This window comes from Melopsittacus undulatus, chromosome 1, assembly GCF_012275295.1.
Source record: "Melopsittacus undulatus isolate bMelUnd1 chromosome 1, bMelUnd1.mat.Z, whole genome shotgun sequence".
NCBI lineage: Eukaryota > Metazoa > Chordata > Aves > Psittaciformes > Psittaculidae > Melopsittacus > Melopsittacus undulatus.
In genome coordinates, this window is record NC_047527.1 from 83917011 (window position 1) to 83938257 (window position 21247).

General features: G+C 37.1%; 1 protein-coding gene across 3 annotated transcripts in view; it reads left to right on the forward strand.

The window, feature by feature from the left end:
- The window catches only part of RELCH (RAB11 binding and LisH domain, coiled-coil and HEAT repeat containing), a 75242-nt gene that overhangs the window by 3203 nt on the left and 50792 nt on the right, over positions 1-21247 (forward strand). For all 3 annotated transcript variants that reach the window (XM_034060084.1, XM_034060082.1, XM_034060080.1), the window contains exons 2-5: positions 12942-13031; positions 20559-20630; positions 20739-20794; positions 20911-21024. In XM_034060084.1, the coding sequence (XP_033915975.1) occupies positions 12942-13031; positions 20559-20630; positions 20739-20794; positions 20911-21024 (332 nt within the window). The remainder of the gene's footprint in view (positions 1-12941; positions 13032-20558; positions 20631-20738; positions 20795-20910; positions 21025-21247) is intronic.

A 21247-nucleotide genomic window follows, 5' to 3' on the forward strand; every position in this document is an offset into this window, starting at 1 on the left:
TCCTCATAGAAACTGTTGATGCAGAAAGTAGCAGAATTTGGCATGATTGACATTACAAGGTCACTTGGATATAATGCTTTAGTAAAGAAAAATTCTTAATGTGATCAGATAAGAAAGTTACTTCTTTCTTTTGATACCTAAAGTCAGAATTTCTTCTCAGCACTAGCTTTGTACTTCCTCCTCCATGCCCCCAAATTAGATGAATTTCTATGGGTTTACATTGAGGTTTTTGATAATTTGAGTGGATGGAGAAAAAGTATGACTGGCAATTCTTCTTGAATGTGAAGTATGTTTGGAATGCTGCCTGAGGATTTCCATTGAGCAATGAAAAGCTTTAGTACTGTGCGTGCCTGTACAGAATGGAAGAATTTCAGTGCAAGTGTTGATTGGCACTTCTTAGAATCCTTTTAGGCAAGCTGAACTATGAGTGCAGGCTAGATGTTTTTATCTTCCTCCTTCCCTCCCCCCATCTTTCTGTTCATATACTGCTATAAAGAGATTTTGATGAAGTATCATAGGATTTAAACAACTAGCATCATGTGGTAAGCTAGTGACTTAAAAGCTGTTTTGTCTTTGAATCATGCTTAAGAGCGCTTAGTTACAAAAGCAGAGCTAGTCACATGACTTGAATTTCCTAGTTTTTTTGCAAAAACACCCTTCCATTTGCCAGCAGCAATAGTGTCATAGCTGCAAACAGATTAAGATATATTGTAATGAAAAACATGGAAATACGTATTGTGTCTAGCAGTTTTGCTCTTCTAATTTGAAGCAAATTCACTCTGTGAAGGAGTCAGTACTGTTCTTTTAGATGCACAGTACTTGTGTATAGTCATTCTTCATGTCCTGTATCTCTGCTAGATCTTTCCAAACTTCTGTGACAGATTCTTCTGTTGGTTTCAATAGCAGTAGCTCTGTATCTGCTAGACCATTTTAATAACCACTTTTCTAATGCTACCTCTGTGAGTGGTGTGGTGGAAGTTCCTTCTTCATACAGTATTCCAGATATTTTACAAGGCTTTAGTTACCACCCACATATTAAATTTGTATACAGTACAGACTGAAATAATTGAAATTTAGAAATAAAAATGTCACCTGTCTCATCCCTATTCCCGATCCAGGAATGTTCTCCCATATATACAGATCACAGTAATTCAAGCTTGAGCTTTGTGGGTGGAAAAACTTTTATATATATATATCTATATGTATACACATATATATTCGTGTGATTGCTATGGTGCCCTTTGATTGCTATGCTCGGCAAATGCCCTTTCCTGAAGGGATTCAGAAACATTGTTAGAACTAGCTTTAGTCTTAAAATCCGTCCTTTGTTTTGTGCTTTATTTGGCCTTTATTTTGTCTTCATGGCTACAAAAGCTCAATATTCTCGACATTTAAAGTGGCTTTATGAAAATCATAATGAAGGGGTTTACACATTTGTTACATTGGTGTATTTTTCAGGAGACTATTTAGTTCTAGTTATTTCCGAAATAAAGTTGTTTATGACTTTCTGGGATTTGATTTGAGTTGTATTTAAGTTGTACTAATCATCTGGGTACAAAAATGCAAAGTATTGCTGCTTCTTCATAGGAAACTCCTGGCTTTTTTAAATGAGTTGGAAGTATCTCTTTGGTTTTGCTTGTAGCCTTTGACATTCAGATGGGTAGTACTAGAAAAAGACACATTGAAAAAGCATATAGATGATGCTTTGTGAGAAAGGAGTGTCTTGGTAACGGTTCTTAATCTATGTGCGGGCCCTTGTCATGATCAGTGTTTAATCAAATTTTTGTTTTATATGTATAGTAGAACAGGGCTACCTCAAACCAGTTCATTTTATCTCAGCTTAAATGGCAGTCTAACATATGAAGTTGAGAAGAAGACAAATTAACTCCTGTTGTTCTAATTACTATTTTCTTTTGTTCGTTAGGTGTTTTGTTGTGTTTAGCTCTAATCTTTTGTTTGTCACTTTATGAAAGTAAGCAAAAATATATTATCTTGTTCTCTACCTCTCCAGATGCTGAGGTGGAATGACAGCTTGTGGGTGAGAAGTGGTTTTACTATCTGATTTGGGAAGTGTGCTTCTCTTGGTAAGGGCAGGATGGAAAGCTGCAGATCAATAAATTTAAAAAAGCTGCTGGTATTGGCAGGTAGGAAAGATGGAATGTTGTCTCTTTAAAAGTAGTAAAGAAAGTTGAAAGAATCAGAGGTTTGTGTGTAATGCTGAAGGAAAGTGGAGCAGGGCTCCCTGCAGACCTGCCAGAAAAGTGATGCCTGGGTGAAATGTGAGAAGTTTCATAGTGCCCTGATGTTGGCTTTTTCACTTTATAGCTTAAGAGCTTCTTGGTTTAAGACTTCTGCAGCTATTGGAGTTGTCAAATGAGTGAAACCAGGTCTGCTGGAAAGCTGTTTCTGATGGATTAGTGAATAGTTTAATGTAATGGTAGATAGTTCAGAAGACAGATTAGTCCCCATAAGGTTATAACTACACAGAGAATTATCACTGAGTAGCAAGTGTACCATGTGACCACATTATATTTTACCTTGTAGTAATTTATTTGTGTGTTCTTGTTCTCTTGGGATGTTTATAAATATGTTATGGGAATTTAGGTGCTGTAGTCCTGACTTTCTGTTCTGTACCTGGGCCAGAGTCATTGCTGCTTTCCTCTGCTGGGGAGGCACTGTAGCTAGTTCGGTTATTTGTGAGTTTAACCATGACTTGGTTGAAAGCTTCAGCAAAGTAGGCTTTGTGCTGAAGCAGCACAGATTTCCTCCTGGCAGTTTTGCTGATGGGGAGAGATTTTGGTGGGGGGCTGGGTGGAGAGGAAGGGAATAGCAAAAAGATTATCCAGAATTTTGTGTTTCAAAACTAGTGATTGAAAGCTTCTTTAAATTCCCCTGTACATAATCTGAATTCTGCATAAGTTGCACCAGGTTTCCTATAGCTTTTCTTCCTTTGAGAATTATCTTTTTCTTGACTGAAGATGTGATTTGTACATTCTGTTCAGCTGAGAGAGTGCTTGCTGGAAATTTCATCGTTATCTGATATAAAAAGATTTGTCCAGTATTTGCAAACAAGTCATGATCAAGTAGGTGTTTATTTCTCTTTGTTGGAAGCTGATCTGTGTGTAGTTCATCATCTCTGTTAATTTAAAAATTGTGAAGCTGGCCTTATTTTATAAATTCATAATAAATAAAAATATGGAAAAAATATTTTTCAGAACTTCTCATACTTTAGAACTAAACTAAGATCTGCCACAAATCCTAAATTAAGTAATTCATATATATATATATATGGAATTATATATTATTTAAAATATAGCATCAGAAGTCTTTTCCTGTCAGTATATAAAGATAAGTCATAAACACTTATGCAGTTGTGTGTTCAAAGTTACAACTTTATTGTCAATGTATTACTTATATTTGTTTTTTTATTGTGGATTTTGTAAAGATGTGGAATTGAGGAACTGAGTTGAATTCTTCTCTAGAATAGGTAAAATCTTTGAGACATTTAGCAAAGATCATAGGCCTTGTATTTTCATTTACGATGCATGTGCCTGAAGCATGGTCCAGACTATATTGAGTTTGTTAATCAAAAGTAATGGGGGGGAGGGGAGAAGAAATTGTAAAGATTTTTCTACCCCCTTCTCTCCCCACTTTCTTTAAGACAGACCAAACTGGAAAAGCCTTTGAGAAATACTGAAGTCTTTCCCCTGGTGCACCACAGGGGAGAGGCAATTTACTTCCTCCCTTCCTGCAATATAACACTGCATGATGGTGATGCAACTGATTACTTTGATGCTGAATTGAAGGAAATACTGTTACGTAAAAACCTCAGAGACTAAGAATTTAGTATTTATATAACAAGTACTTTTTAATCTTGGTTTGATGGTGGAAGGGAGAGAGATCTAACAGTTGTTCTGTCATTTACAAAGCTGTTGGAGTAAGAGAAATTACGGTAAAAGTAGTCAAAGAATCCACAGGATGGTTGAAGTTGTCTGAGACCTTGGGGTCATCTGATCCAACCTCACTGTTCAAGCAGGGTCACCTAGATCCAGTTGCCCAAGACCGTGTGCAAATGGCTTTTGAATATATCCAAGGATGGAGACTCCACAATCTCTGTGGGCAACCTGTATCAGTGCTCAGTCACCTGAACAATAGAAAGTGTTTAATGATATTCAGTGGGAGCCTCTTGTGTTTTAGTTTGTGCCCATTGACTCTGTTCCTGTCACTGGGCACAGCTGAGATGAGCCTGGCTCCATCCTCTTTGCACCCTCTTTTCAGGTATTTATATACACTGAGATCTCCCCTGAGCCTGCTCTTCTCCAGGATGAACAGCCCCAGCTCTCTTAGCCTCTCCTCATAGGAGAGATGCTTTGGTCTCTAGTTGCTAGATTTGAGGAGTTTTTTTATATATTTTTCAATTGTTTATAGAATCCACGTCGACACTCATTGCTAAAAGTTAACTGGAACATATACTACTGTCCTGAGATAATGTAGGAATCGGGAAAAGGGGGACCATACTAGAACTGGAATAAAAAGAAAACAGAGAATGCAATGCCTGAAAATTGAGTATTATCTATACACTTCAAATAGTCCCTCAGGAAAAACAGTCATTTAAGGAGTAGATTGATAAATTTTTGCTTGATGTCAGAGAGTATAACAGAAAGCTGGGTTACTGCAGAGAATGGAAAAATACTTGTAATGCAAGTTAATTGATACATTTTGGGAAATGCAGTGCTGCAACATCAACTATATGGAGTTGATTTTATGCTTTGGATGCTTTCTGATTTCTGCTGAAGCCAGCTGGGGTCTTGAGTTGGAAGAAGCACCTTTGTGCCATGCTCTGTGCCTTAGCTTTTTTGTTTTGGGGAGCTCTAGTAGCTTAAGCATGCTACAGCACATATGCACAGAGGCAGGCTGGATTTAATGTTTTCCTCAGTGTTGGATGCCCCCCAAACTCAGTGGTCACTGCAGCAACATTCAAATGGCTTGGTGCTGTGTCCCTGTCATAGGAATGAAGGTTATGTCTTTTTACTGCACTGTATCTACAGAGTATTTGTTTTACGTATCTAGTGATTGTTTTTTGGTTTTAGTGATTTGTTTTAGAGATTAGTTTTGTGGTTGAGGTTTTTACTTTTGGGGTGTTTTAGGGGGGTTTCTTTTCTTTCCCTGCTGTTCTTGATTAGCAAGCATAGGTTAGTGTTCTCCAAGTAGCTTTAAGGTTTTTACCCTCATATACTTTCTATGAATTTTCATATCTGTTAGTAATATGAAATAGGTCAACGCAATGACCATCTGTTTGGTCAATCTGTTGTGGGTTGCCCATTTTGGACTACACATCCATGTGATCATCCAGAATGCCTGTTCTAGTAATTTGTTAGTGGGTTGCTCTGGCATTTTGAAAGTTAGTTTTATTCTAGTTGCTTTATTTAACTCTGTTTCATTTTAGTTTAATGATGATATGAGGACTTCCTTTCAGAACATACCAACCTTGAAAATTCAGGAGGTCTCATTGAGTAAGAACATCTGGGAGAGCAAAAGAAGTAATTGCAAAACAAGGTTGATACGTGTTTACAATTTAGTGTCTGATGCAGTGAATGACTTTAAGGCTCTTAGTTCTATCTTAGAGTCACTTTAAAGATGTGGAATGTGTTGATCTGGTAAAATTTACTCTGCAAGTTCAAATTGGTTTAGAAAACTGATACATAAGTCTGTTTGTGCCATGAAGGTGTTATGCTATACCGGATATCTGCTGCCATAGATCAAGTTTGTTTGCTGGCTGATGAACTACTGGTAAGCTTGGAACAAGTTGAAACACAGCAGACATTTTAAATGCATCAGCTATGTAAGACTTGTCAAAGTAATATTGCTTCAGAGTTGTCTTGTGAAATTTGGGAAGGCTTAAAGAAATTTTTGGTGTTATTTAAGGGGAATTAGTTTCATTTATTCATATGTATTGCACAACATACCTATTTCAGTTGCTATGTTATGCAGACACAGATACAAACTGAACTGATCACTTGTGAAATTGTTAATGATGTCTGATTTTTTGATTTAATGTAGGAAGGACTCCCTTAAAGCTTTTCAGTTTTTTACACTATCCCACATCTTCTGTGAGTGCTGTCCATCTTGCCAGCTGGTTTCTTCACATACACATATATGCAGGGGCTTAAGCAACTGCAAGTATATACAAGAGGAAGCTATTTTTTTTTCCCCCAGATAGTCTCTGTCCCCAGTTTCCCTGGTTTCTGCTGATTTGTGCCTTCAGTATTGTGCAGGACAGCTGAAAATGCAAATTATTCAAGGGCATGCTTTTCCAGACCACTGTCTCTACAGGAGAGCAAGCCACCTCTTGCATGGCCATAAGGGTTAATTTACTCTGGGTTTAAGGTCGGTAAAATACCTAGTTTACTGACTTTTCTATGGCCATCAGAAACATCTAAAATACATATTTATACACTTGCATTTCCTTAGGACTGAACTTCAGCATTCCTTTTATTGTACCACCTATAGCACAGAGAGAAAAAAGGAAAAAGTTAAAAACATGCAAAGTGAATGTCTTGTACAAGTGTACTACCATTATTACTTCTTGAACTTCAAGGAAAAATACGGAGTTCTTGGTCTTTCTATGCTCCATTTGGTTAATTGTTAGTGCATGACAATGTGATTTCCTGTGAACTCAGAGAAATGTATCAACTTATTGGCTGCTTTACCAACTAGTAATTTTAAAAATCAATTTAGGTCTCATCCAAATAGCTTCTGAAAGATTTAATTCTTAATTTTTTTTCTGCCTTTCTAGCAAGAAGTAATATTGTTTTGTTTGTCAGTGGTTTTAGCTGATTTATACTGTTGTGCTCATGTAAAGATTATTCAATAAAGCCTTTTTATAGAAGACTGCAACTGATTTCTGCATAGTTCATGTACTGTGAAACTATGATTAATACAATCCCTCTTGCTGTCCCTTTAGGTAAGCTGGTAAAAATAAATTGGTTTTACCATCAGAGTGAATGAAACTTAACCTTTTTCATCTTATGTATGTAATTTGAAAGGGATTTGAACTTTAAACTATCATTTTAGTTCGGTTTTTTTTTTTACATTTTCCTCTTCATATAGTTAAATTCAGCTTTCGGTGAAAGAGCTGAATATGCCTCAGGAACATAAGCTATCAGCAGAAATCTGTATGTCATACAGGTAGCAGTTCTGGGAATAAGAAAGGAGTTAAATTCTCTTCCTCTGGAATGAAGGAATCACTGAAGCAGTAAAAGTTTAAAAGTGGAACATGGCAGTGAACCTGATTTTTAACTTCACAAAAGACATTAAAAAATTGCATTTTTTAGCAAATGGATTAAAAGAACTTTTTAGATTTGAGTATCTAATATGTATCTTAGCTTTCTGATTTTTTGTTAATGCTTTTGCAGTGGTAGAGGTAAGAGACAAGATCTATACACGTGCTCTCCTTTACTTTTACAGCCTATTTCCCAGTATTTCACCAGTATGAGCTATGAAATGCCTAAGCCTTTTTCATTTGTTTTCTGTGCACCTGTGGCACACTCTTGTTCCATACTGCAGTAATGTGCTTTCTGGAGTTGTTTCTGCCTGCTTGTCAAAACAGTTTTTATGTTGCTTTATTGTTTCTGAAACAAACTGACAGCAGTTATTTTTTCACTGTTTACTAGGAAAGATTGTAGCAAAAATAAGTTGTTGATAAAGTGTTCTAACTCAGAATACTAGAAAAAGTGTAAAATCCAGATACAGAAGATTGTTGGTAAGAATGTGCACACCATCATTTTGCTGGTGAATGAGGCAGGTTGGTTGCTAGCAGGGAGGTACCATGTTAGACGGGTCAGTTTCACCTCAGACAAGTCACCTCTGTGCTTGGCAAAATCTTGGTGCAGATTCTCCTGGAAGGCATGCTAAGGCACATGGAAAACAACAAGGTGCTTGGTGACAGCCAGCATGGCTTCACTAAGGGGAAATCCTGCCTGACCAATTTGGTGGCCTTCTGTAATGGGGCTATGGGACTAATGGACAGGGGTAGAGCAGTTAACATCATCTACCTGGATTTGTGCAAAGCCTTTGACACTGTCCCACATGACATCCTTGTCTCTGAATTGGAGAGACATCAATTTGATAGGTGGACCACTTGGTGGATAAAGAGCTGGCTGGATGGTCGCACTCAGAGTTGTGGTCAGTGGCTCAGTGTCCAGCTGGAGACCAGTAATGAGTGGTGTCCCTCAGGGATCTGTGTTGCGAGCAGTCCTGTTCAAAATCTTTGTCGGTGACATGGACATTGGGATTGAGTGTGCCCTCAGCAAGTTTGCCAATGACACCAAGCTGTGTGGTTCCGTTGATAGGCTGGAGGGAAGGAATGCCATCCAGAGGGATCTTAACACACTTGTGATGGGAGCTGATGGCAACCTGATGAAACTTAACCATGCGAACTGCAAGGTCCTACACTTGGATTGGAGCAATCCCAGGCACAGCTATAGGTTGGGCAGAGAAGAAATTCAGAGCAGCCCTGTGGAGAAGGACTTGGGGTTGTTGATCAACCAGGAACTCAACATAAGCCAGCTTCAGTGTGCGCTCACAGCCCGGAAAGCCAACCGTATCCTGGGCTGCATCAAAAGGAGTGTGACCAGCAGGTTGAAGGAGGTGATCCTGCCCCTCTACCGGGCTCTTGTGGGACCTCACTTGGAGTATTGTGTGCAGTTCTGGTGTCCTCAATATAAAAAGGACATGGAACTGTTGGAACAAGTCCAGAGGAGGGCCACGAGGATGATCAAGGGACTGGAGCACCTCCCATATGAAGACAGGCTGAGAAAGTTGGGGCTGTTGAGCCTGGAGAAGAGAAGGCTGCATGGAGACCTCAGAGGAGCCTTCCAGTATCTGAAGGGGGCCTACAAGGATGCTGGGGAGGGACTATTCATTAGGGACTGTAGCGATAGGACAAGGGGTAACGGGTTCAAACTTAAACAGGGGGGGTTTAGACTGGATATAAGGGGAAAGTTCTTTCCTGTGAGGGTGGTGAGGCAATGGAATGGGTTGCCCAGGGAGGTTGTGAATGCGCCATTCTTGACAGTGTTCTAGGCCATGTTGGACAGAGCCTTGGGTGACATGGTTTAGTGTGAGGTGTCCCTGCCCATGGCAGGGGGATTGTAACTGGGTGATCTTAAGGTCCTTTCCAACCCTAACTATTTTGTGATTCTATGTTAACCCTCTGATCCTTTTCTGAGAGGTAAATCCTTTATAGAAGCATAAGATCTGATGTTATAAAATGTTATTCTGTATCTCCCTGGATAATGGCATTGGTTTCAGGAGAGACACCTCAACTGATGACTGCCTACAAAGGCAGTGGTAAAGAGTGAGGCAACAAGTGCAGTTACCACTATGGTGGTGACATTTTGGGTAGTTGAAGTTATGGGGCAGAACTGCTGCTGTTCAGCTTTGGGCAGCCAGACAGCAGTGCCTATGCCATGACTCTGCTGTTGATGATGCATCTGGCAGGGCTTTCCAGCCCTTACCTTCCAGGTAGTATGTTCGGTTAACTGTCTCATTTAGTTTTTCTTCTCACCTTGTTATCCCGTGCCTGACTTTAGTCGGCTCTATCAGAAATTCATCTTTGCTGTTTAAACCCACTGTGTAAGTCCACATGTGATGCTTGGCTCTCTTGAGAAGCTTCCACATGATGTGCAATGATAGCTCCGAAATTCATTTTGCCTACTCCCAGTGATGCAAGATCCAGGTCACTAGTGCTGCTGTAGCTTTTGATAGGAGCAACAGCCCCCTTTGCTGCCTGCTGTCTCTTCAGCCTTGGCTGCACAGCAGCTGTGCCCTGGCACAGAGACTGCAATGTAGGCAAGGCAGGCAAGGGACGTGTGGCCCCACAAGCTTTGCAGTATGAGTGGAGAGGGGTGGAGTGGCCATTTGGACTTCACCCTGCCTGACTGTGGTGGAAGTCTGTCTTTCTGTGTGGGTAGCAGAAGCAGAGTACCTGCACCAGCACTGAAAGCAAAGGAAGCACCTCCCACATTGGCCGCTTTTCCTGCTGCTTGCAGTGCAGCAGTGTCTGTGGTTGGGCTCTCCCCATAGCTGGGACTTGGCAGGATGTAATTTAGCACTGATGGTTCATTGATGCCTGTAGAGCCAGTTTGGTCTGGAAATACCTCAGCTAAAGTGCTTCAACACAGATGGCCTCTTACCTTAATAGCAAGAAGCAGTTCTGTAGCCACACCCTGTATTTTAAAAGGAAATATTCTGTAGCAAAGTAATGATTTAGGTTGACTGGTGTTATGGAAGTTACAATCTCCCAGCTTGAGTTCTGCAATATGTATCAATACAGTTGTCTGTTACTGTTTCATTTCCTTCTACATTTATTTGGATAGCTGTGCGCAGTTCACTGTGTAGATTCATGTTCCACCAATGTGCTACATAAAATCAGTTTTAATTTTACACCTTATTTTTTGATTGAACACTGTGGACATAATGATTTCTAGCACCCAAATTACCTTGGTTTACTAATGACGTTATCTAGGCAGGTACTTCTGTACTCAGAAGGAGGATCAGTATTACTGGGAAAGAGAAGTGCTGTAGCAGGTAACAGGTCATAAGGCTGGTGTTCCTCAGCACATCTTTTCTTGGTTTAATCAGTATGAAGAGATGCAAATACGTGGATTCAATGCTAACCTGTTAGGAAGAGCATGTCTGGTGTTTTCTGTTACCATGAACACTGATAAGGAGAAATGCTGCTGTTTGTGTAGATGTGGTGCTTAAGGCAGTTTCTAGGGATTCAAATAATGAAACCCTTTGGTTTTGTTTAGTTTCTAGAAGGAGTGTTAAAGTTGTGAAAATAATCTTGTGAATTAAGATCATACAGCTGCTTATGATTTTAAATGTGTTCTGTTGTGTACATCCTTTGATGGACTTTGATTACCCCATGCTTTTTTTCTGGGCAACTGTGGGGGTTTTGTGTGTGTTTGCTTGGTTTTACCAGGAAGTTTCTTGCTGTTTTGGCAAATAAGCTTTAGCTTATGACTGGTTTTGTTTCATCAGTTGTAACGGGGAGAGCCTTTGCCTCTCAAATGTGCCAGTAGACATACGTAAAAGGTTTTATTGCTTATAGCGTTGGGTGCTTAAATAATTATTATGTGGTTGACTTCATCTGAAAATTCGAGTGTTGTTTCTCTGATGCTACTGGTTTCATAACAGAAGCAGAAAATTAATCTGTGAACATGGCAAGATTCCAGGAGGAAACAGTTGTATTTCTATTTTTGACATAGCTGGGTCACTTTTCTTAAACATCAGATTTTAATTGAGAACTCTGAATATTGTGTGTTTCTTTAACTTGAGTCTTTAAGTTGAATTAAGAAGAAAATGATCTTGCAGCCTCAGTTACGTAAATTGAACAGTACTTACTGAACAAGGTGTTAGTAGTTTTGAAAAAACAGCTCTGAAGATTTTCATGCTATGCATGCAAAATGCATATTAATTTTTGAACTTAAGCATTCTAAATATTTTTTTCTGTATAATATCTGGTTTATTTTCACAACAGTTCATTTTGCAAATATGCTGCTAAAAGAGTTTGCACTATGATGCACTATGGAACCCTCTAGAGAGAATTATTGAATCACTTTAATGTCTGGAAAAAAATGCATTAGATAAGACCAGAACCTGCAAACAAACAGTGAGTTTCAAAACTAAATACTTAATAAAGACTCATTGAAGAGCATACAGTCTGTTTCATTGACTAAATGACAAAGTATAGTCCAGGGCAAAAAAATAGTGGTTAAGCATAAGCTCTGTGATACCACATACTTCATGCTCGTGAAACAGACAAATTAGGGTTGCCAGGCACTTCAGTTTTGGTACTGTGTAACTGTGCAAGAGTTGGCAACTTTAGTATTCTCTATTGCATTTTTTAGGTGAGTGTAGATGCTTTAATCAGTCTCAGTCCAGGTGTTTTTATTTTAGTGTACTGCTGGCCTCTATGTAGGGAGGGTGCCACAACTGAGGCTTAAATATAACAAAAAGAAACTCATTAATAGATATTTGTGTTTTTAACATAATGCACATGTTATGTGCATGGAGGGGGGGGCGATTTAAATTCTTTTTGTGATGGTAGTCACACCAGAATTTGACAAGTGATGAAATTGCTTCTATTTCCACTGACAGTTACGAGGGGTTTTGACAGCCCAATCAAATTAGTTCTTTGTGAATGTGACAACAGCTCTAACATAATGAAAATTATTTCTGAAGTGCTACATAGAAATTAATTTCAAAAGGAGGGGAAAGATACGAAGTTAGTTAATACAATTTTTGATATTCAGTTGTGCTAGTGATGTGTTCCTGAGTTTCATGATTTGGTTTTTTTTTCTTCATAATTTAATTCTAGACTCTGAATATTATACCTGCAGTAGCATGATCTGTAGTTGCTTTGCTTTGATTTTGCTAGGTAATACATTCCTTAGTAAATGTTCTATTAAGTAGGACAGTACTGAAGTTAATGGCTAGATTCAAGAGAGATGTAAAAAAGTATTTGGTCACCTTAACATACCTTAGAATATTAGAAAAGGGAAAATGAAGTAGTGTATTTGCCGCTGTTATAGGTTTCTGTGAAATGGGAGCAAAGCTGCTTGAAAGTTATTGCAGAACTTTATGTATATGTTTGGTTTCTTGTGGACCTGTATGTCCGAGTGAATGCCTTAAGGCATAGGGAAGTGCTACACTGCGCTGCTCCTAATCTGCTGTGTACAAGGTAGAATAGGCTGCTTTTGAGGGGAGTATCTACTCACTAAACTTGCTGTAATGCAGTAAAATTTTGGTATTGCAGAACACTTAGCCTTTTGGTTATAGTTTTTGAAATTAAAAGATGTTGTGACTTTATCTGTCAAGGCCAGTAAACTCTTCAAGACTTTTTGATACTTTTTTTTATTTTTCCCCCCCTTAAGATCGCACTGGAAGCATCAGTACTCTTGATTCCTTAGATTTTGCAAGATACTCTGATGACGGCAATAGGGAAGCAGACGAAAGAGTAGCAGGTAAGTTTTTTATGTGATTTAGAAATCATAGAATGCTAACATAATTTACTTAATGTTTCTTGAATGTATTTAAATGAACATTCCTGAAGATGACAAGACTTCACTGTGGTGATTTAGCTGGTTGCTTAATGATAGAATTGTGTTTCAGTCACTTCTACTATATTTACTGTAAATATTCAGGCAACTGTACTTCTGTATGATTCCATATGTAACCAGGACAGAAGAAGCCAGATACTTGAGAATTGCGCCCAGCTTTTGACAGTAGAATGGTATCTTGATACTGCCTACTGACTACTACTGTTCAGCTGAAACATATGCTAAAATATTCTACATAGTAGTTTGTAACTACTGCATGGGTCTGTAACAAGCCTCTTAAATACAGCATCTGTGTAGATCAGATGTGCATTATCAAACCTAGAGCAGTTTTGGGATTTTCTCACTTCCGTAAACCTTCTTTGCTATAAATCTTAATTGTAGTGTTTTTTTCATCTCCTATTTGATTCCTTGATTGTATAAGACTTTAAAGAAGTGACAGTTTTTTTGCCTCCTGTAGTTGTTCTGAACTTAAAGAGCATGTGGCATTTTTAATTTGAAGGTTTATGATTATCTCTCCGAAGGCAGAGACTGATTTTCATCTACATTTGAAATTATTATAATAATCTCATTTGCATATGAGATGTGTTTCTCTAATCCAGGCTTTTTAATAAATTCAGATATTATTATGCACAGTTTATAGAAAGAAGCCCATAAAAGCTTTTCAGAAACTGCTACAGAACTCTGTTTATTTCTTGTCATTTAAGACTGTTTAATATCATGAGCACGTAAAGATTGTCCATGCTGTGACCTGTATTCACACAGTTCAGCTTTATGAAACTTGAAATTGCAAGCTGCTATGTCTCTCTTCCACATTTGTTTCTGTTCTGAACCACCATGATTCATCCTAGCAGAAATACTTTCATGTTCTTAAGCAAAGAAAAGGCTGGTGAAACAAAGCTCTGTTAAGGATCTTGATTTTGAAATTTTTTCTCTCGGTCATTCTGAAATGGCAACCAGTATTGACCAAGAGAGAAGATATGTAAATGATGGAAAAGCCTCATTTTCTTACCCAGTTAGTGTTTCTGAGGTAAAGCACTAGATTAAATTCATGAGTATAAAGCAAATTCAGGTATTTTGACACTCTGGTCTTGAATCTAGGTACTTGTCTTTCTTTGATTTATATGTAAGTTTCCACATTCTTATTACCTTGTAATTACTGTCTTTCTCTATATGCATAGTCAGTTTCAAGGCAGGCAAGAGTTGTAAATATGCAGCTACTTTTCTAAACAAAATGTCTTTAAGGAACCCAAATACTTCTGAATTATATCCAGGAATATAAGAAAGAAACAAGCAAATTAGAAATATTTAAATGTTTTCATCTTCTTAGTCAGTATTTCTCAGCATAGTATTACCGGGAGAGCTAGTTTCATCTTTGCATGGAGCTGTCTTTAGCAACTGAATTGGATTAGAGATACTTATTGAAAGTAAAGATCAGTCAGAATTGACATCCAGTTAGAATCATTAATGTTCTGATGGAACATTAATGCCAAAGAGTTGATTAATTCCACTATAAAAAGAATATATCCTAAAACTAAATAAACCACAAGTAGGTTGTTTTGAAGATTGCAGTATATTAATTGGCTGTTGTCATATATAATAGTCAAGCTGAGTATATTGTCAGGATATTTACGTTATGTTTCTGTGTTCCTTTAAAGAGGTTTTTCTAAGAGTTGTTAAAAAGTAACATAAGAACTTGAACAATATAAGACTAAATGTTATTTCTGACTATTCGTAAAGAGTCAAAAGTTCTCAAAAAAATCCTATTTCTAGTTAAAATTCTGATTCAGTTATAATTGCTTAAAATCTTCTGCCTCAATTCTGTTTAAAACCTGAGCAATAAACTTCAGAAAAATGGTAAGTACTTAATTTGCATGTAAATAAATTATATCGGTAGAGGTTTCAAACTTTTCTTATTCAGTTCCTTCTTTGAACAAACTGGCTTAACTTCTGCTTTTGAAGTAGTTCTGAGCTGCAGTTGCACTTTGAAACATAACTGGAAACCCATCCTGCTTATTTCTTTTCCTGTTCTTTCTTCTCAGCAAAGAGGTTTGATCTTAGGAGATAAAATTGTAATCTGTTGTGGAAGCTTGAAGCCACGATCTGATAGGCATAGTTTTCTTTTGATAGTTCTCGGAGTGAGGTTCAAATGGTTTCTCTTTGTAAATGTTTTTCTTATGCTGTTATCTTTGTTTTATACTGTTTGAACAGAACCCGTGATTTCCACATCAGTTCCCTAGTCAAATGTCAGATAAAGGGTAGGAAATAAATGTACATCATCCATTAAAAGAAACTGGTCCCCAGTCAGGAGGACTTTAAAATGAAGTTAAAATGTATCTAGTTGCAAATACTTTAATACCATGACAATGTTTGAAAGCCAAAATCAAAAGCTTATGCAGGTATACCATTGAAAGCCATCACATTTCTATTTTGATTATATAAATGATGTTAAATTCAGTTGCCATATTTTTTATTTTACCAACCCAAAAATTCCTGGAAATGGGTTTTGGTGTTTCAGATCTGTTAACCCAATTCATTCCATCTGGTGTTAGAGTCAAAATTTGGGCTAGAAGCAAACGTAAGTTTATGTGAGCTTCTCACTTGGAAAATCTGATCAAAGGAAGCTCAATTAATCTCTTCTGTAATATTATCAACTTGACTGAAAAGATAGAAGTCACAAAAGCCAATCAGAATGTGGATGAGCATGATGAAAGGAATGGCAATTTAGAAGGCATCAGTTGTCTTCCCTATCTACCTGATCTTAACATAGACATCTGTGTAACAGAGTTACATTTGCGATCCAGAAAGAGTTTCAAAAAATAGACACATCCCTAGAACTTGCAATTTACTAGATGAGAACAACTTATTCTCTAAGCCTAAAAAGTCTTGAATCTAAATTCACATATTAGGTGCTGAAACAGTTCGTGCTAAGATAGTACTGAAGGATTTATTTGGCTTAGTAGAACTCCTCCAAATATTCATTGCCATAAAACAACCAGAGAATGGAAAAAAAAAAACTGTTCCATTCCTGTGGATAAGAATATGCTTAACTTGAAGTCAAATATCCACAGCATTTGGTGAAAATAGGTCATCTGACATTCGATCTAAGGAACCAAATCTTCTGCCACATCTTAAATTGACTGTGTACAGAACCGCCTGCTTTCCATAACTGAAAATATTTAGAATTGCTAACCTGCCTTTAACATCTACTATTCTGAGAATCTGATAATTTTAAAAACATAAGGCTGTGTTTTCAATGATGATAAAATTCTCATAATCAAACTTCATTTCAAGCATTTGTGTTCTCAGATCTCCCTTCATTAGCATGGATTTCTGGCTGGACTATTTGTCTCTGATTAGCTGCATAAAATACTGTTCCTGTCAGGATTTGAACCTAAGCTCCTACGAACTCTAAATATGGTCACTCCTTCATAGCAGTTGTACCAGGAAATTGGGAATTAGGAAACCTCAGGTCTTGAAGTATGCGGTAGTAGTGACTTCATTGCTGACTGTAGTCAGTGAGTTTAAATTTCTTCTGATTGACTCAAAATGTATGCACCAATCTATCAAAAGTAATGGGATGTCGTATGTGTTTTAGAGAATGTAGTTTAGGACACGTAGAGTTCTATGTTTACTTTACAAGGAGGAAGAACTTGAAATGACAGTTAAGAAACAAACAACAACAGAACTTGTAACTGTGACTTGCAACTCCAATTTTGAGGAAAGCTAGGTAAGCACAGGGGCCCTTGATACTTCAGAGGAGAACTCATTTTAAAAGAAAATGCCAGAATTGCACTGTGAAGCCACTATATGGCAAACTACCTTTCTACAGTTCTCTGAAATATTTCATAGTGAAGTATCAAAAGTCTGACAAGATAATTCATATGTAAAATGTAAACTTCTAGTATAATTGGAAAAAAATACTGCTTATGCAAAAGCAAGTACTGAAAACTTATACAAGTGCTGTTATTTCTTCAACTTTTTGGCCTTGGACCAACAAGACCACTATTCATGTTGATTTCAACTTGTTCAGTATCTCAACTCACAGGTTGTTCTCTATGGCTAACTACCACAATCTATGGTTCAGTAACTTATGAAGTCATTAACAAATGTGAATGCATAGAATATGATCCCTGAGAAAGCTTCATTTTTAAATTTCAGAGCTGAGCTGACAAGCTACCCACTCCTGATACGCACTTCCATTTTAAGGTTATTAGATTAGCTGCATGAAAATGGAAACATTTAAAAATCACTAATCTGAAAATCTTGGTCTGATACGTAGTTGCTTGCTTGAAAGTTTCAGCTCTTTTAAGTAACTGTAAGTAATTTTTTTTCTTTTTTTCAGAATGGTAGCTGTAGTGATTTGAGTTCTTCACAAAAAGAAAGAGCGAAAGAGCCACTTCATTTTGGAATAGTTTTCTCCCCTGAGGCAAAACAGATTCTTCAGAAAGGCCCTTTTCTTGTAGGAAGATTAACAAACCTCAGAGCTCCAAATTTCTGTTCTCTGTTTTTCTGATAGAGAGGAGAATTAATTTAGTTCTCTCCTTTCCTAGGTTGTCTGCAGCAGAACTCTTCTGTGTAGCATTCTTAAGGAATGTCAGCACCTTTTATCTAGTACTATAATGAGTTATGCATGCTATCAGTTTAGTCAACTTGAAGTTAAACTTTAACTGGCTTTATCAATGGTTTTGAAGGATTAACTTTTCAAAGGTATAAAAGCTTTACAGCAGAAGGAGAAGTGGGGAGAGAGATCAGGTAATTATTTTCTAAGTCAGTACTTGATAGTAGCTTCAAAGAAAGGGGTTAGAGGTAGCTTTTTTAATTGAAGAGAATGTTATATCATAAAGTGTGGATTTCCAGCTTTGATTTCATTAATACACATGTTGAGTTAAAAATTACTAGTATTTTGGCAGGAGATTACATATCAGTATAGCTTCTAAAATAAAGAGTTTTTAATCATCATTTAAAAATTGATTAGAACTATATTGCACATATTTACAAATATTTTATGCATATATTAACAAAAAAATCCTTCAAATAAGAACTAAATTTGTGACTGACTTAGATGCATCAAGGTTTTTACTATGGTGATCATAATGGTGGCATTAGTAGGACCAGGAGATGAGGTATGACTATAACAAAGCTGTGTTGTAATAAATTGTGTGGCTACTGTGACATGCTGCGAAGTGACAGCTTCTCAAATATATTGTACCCAGAATCTTCCACTGTATACAGAGAAACATGCAGCAGAGTAATCTACTCTTAAGGTTGAAAGGGTAAAGTCCTAATGGCTTCTAAGAATTTTCAGCATCATGACAATTCACTAAAAACTAATTCTTGCCGTCTGACATGGGTTTGTCTGACATGAGTTTTTTGGCTTTCTACACCTTCAGGCATGTCTTATTCCTATTTTCCTTAATGGGATTCCTGAGTTTTTCTAGTTTGTGGTGTTGTTTCTATTTTTTTTTTTATTATTCATTATTTATATCATTCTAGTGCAGGGCACTCCTGATCTGCAACTGTTCTGGTCTGTGAAAATATTTTCGAAGAACAAGATGATTACATGTAGCCACTTCCATCAGAAGATTTGCTTAAATTGAATTCTTCACAATTTTCAGAAGATAACAAATTAGTAGCGTACAACTTAGAATCGTAACAGTGAATTAGTAACTCAAATGCGAGGAAGTGCTAAAATTACTCGATACTTCACTACAAGAACATTTTCTAACTTTGTTGCACAGAAGTATTTGCAGATCAGCATTGCTGAATACTAGAGAGTTTTTTACATATTTTACTCATTGTCTCCTCAGTTGTGCTTTTGTATTGCTGCAGTAAAATTCTGTGCATCAAACAAGTTACTTTCATGTAGCAAATGTGGTGTACTGTAGTTATTCCTTTAGTTTTTATGGGTAAATGCAAACTGAGTGAATCTTTTTTTCCATGTGTGCTAATTTGCAAAAGATTCTTAGCAGATGTTTGAAAGAGGAAACAGTTCTATTGGCAATCTTCAGTAGCATTTCTTATAAGCAAAAGCCAACGCATTGCTTCTGCCATGCATTGTCCTCTGTATAAATATGTCAAAATGCCATGTTAATTTGTTTCCAGGCAGTGATTAAAAATCTCATTAATATTTTCTTATTAAAAGCAGCTACAACATTTTTAGTTTAACACTTCAGTATGGTAGCTGTTCGCTGCTCATCTCTCCCAGTTAAGTGCAAGAATCCTTTCTGGTAATTCTATGTCTAAGTGTGAGTAATCTGAGAATTAATCAAATGCATGAAATTATCTGATAGATCCTTACATAGGTTCCATTAGATGCTCTAACCTTAAATGGGTATAAAAAGAACATATAGTGATATCTTGCAAAGGTACAGGGTTTTAAATTTGAAGCCACAGTATACGTATTACCTCAACATCAAAACATTAGAAATTTCAGTGCACACAAGCTGCTACTGGCCCTTTTTTTGAGGAAGTGTTAGAATATGAGAAAAATAGAACAGTGACCAAGGGGACTGGGAGGTGGAGCAGGTGATAAAAGCAACTAGAATTACATATTTTCAAACCTCTAAATCTGACTCTAAATCACTGAAAATGTTGTGTAGTCTAAAATCACTAGAATCTTTTAAGGATAATGGAGCAAAGAATGCTTTTTTTCAAGCTTCTCCAAGTACTGTTGGAAAGCTGTATATTTTGCCTTTTTTTTTCCTTCTTGTGCATCTCTTAATGTATTCAATTAAATTCAAAATCTTAATTAAATCTAGGTTATTCCTGAAGCTCCACTATTTTTAGGCGTGTTCTTAATAGTAAAATAAAGTATGTTTCCAGTTCTGCCATTTAAACTACTATAATTTCTGTGTATAATTTAATTTTCAAATAAGAAAACCCATAGTTTTAATGGAAGAGTACATTCACTTTATGATTTAAGCTTTGCTACATGGAGACAGCTTCCTCTGCTGCCAGCATGTATTTGCTTCGTTTATATCTGTCCTCTGTTTGCCCTCATATTCCTCTTGTCCCTAGAAGTCAAACGTTTAGCAGTACCAGCTGATTGTAAGAATGGGAAAGGAGTAACAACTGTATCCCAGAATAAGCAGTGAAAAGCAAGCAAAAAAAAAAAAAAGAAAAGAAAAAAAAAGGGGGTGGGGGTGGAGGGAGAGGGGGGAAGACCCCAAAACCCTACAGCGAGTCCTTGTCAGACAGCTTGAAATTTTGATTTAGCCAACTGAAGTCCAATGAAACTATGGAAAATGTTCACCAGTTTGCTTTCAGACCAACTCTGCTGCATGTGTTCATAAGTTCCATGAAGATTGCATGCTTTCTGTTAATACAAACTGTATATTTTTTTTCACACCCATCCTTGCTTTTTATATTTTATTTTTGTTTCCCTTGCCTTGGTTGGATGCCTGTGTGTGTTTAATCCAAATCCCTGTCCAGTCCTGGAGTTTGAACTGCGGAAAGCCAAGGAGACCATACAGGCCCTCCGAGCCAACCTGACTCAGGCTGCAGGTGGTGTACATAAACCTTTTCTTAAGTCTCTACTTCGAACAACGTAGAAGTAGCTGAGCTTATCCTGTGTGAAAGAGTAAAATCTAGTTACTTTTTTTTCTTCCCCAGAAAATGAAGTTCCTTTGCAGGAACGAAAAAATTATAAATCAAGTCCTGAAATTCAGGTAGGTGGCTGGTGATAACTGAGCTTTGCATGGACTTTACAAGACAGATACACTTCTGTAGTTGGAAGGAAGATGAGCCAAATATGCAGTGTATTGTTTTCTTGTCTTTTTTCCAGGAGCCAATCAGACCTCTTGAGAAAAGAGCTCTAAACTTCCTAGTTAATGAATTTTTATTGAAGAATAGTTACAAGCTTACATCAATAACATTTTCAGACGAAAATCATGATCAGGTAAAGATTTTCTTGTGGTGTTTTTACATGCATACTTTCCGTATTCTGATCTTGCCATAAACTCAGGTGAACTTAAATGATATGTCCTGTGCATGTAAGTTCCTTTCATATGTATAAGTATAAAAAAAGTTCAAATAAGTTATTTAGCATTTTCATGTAGAAAGCGTGTTTTGAAAACACAGCACTTGGGGGAGTATTTTCTCAAATATGAGGGAGGCAGAAC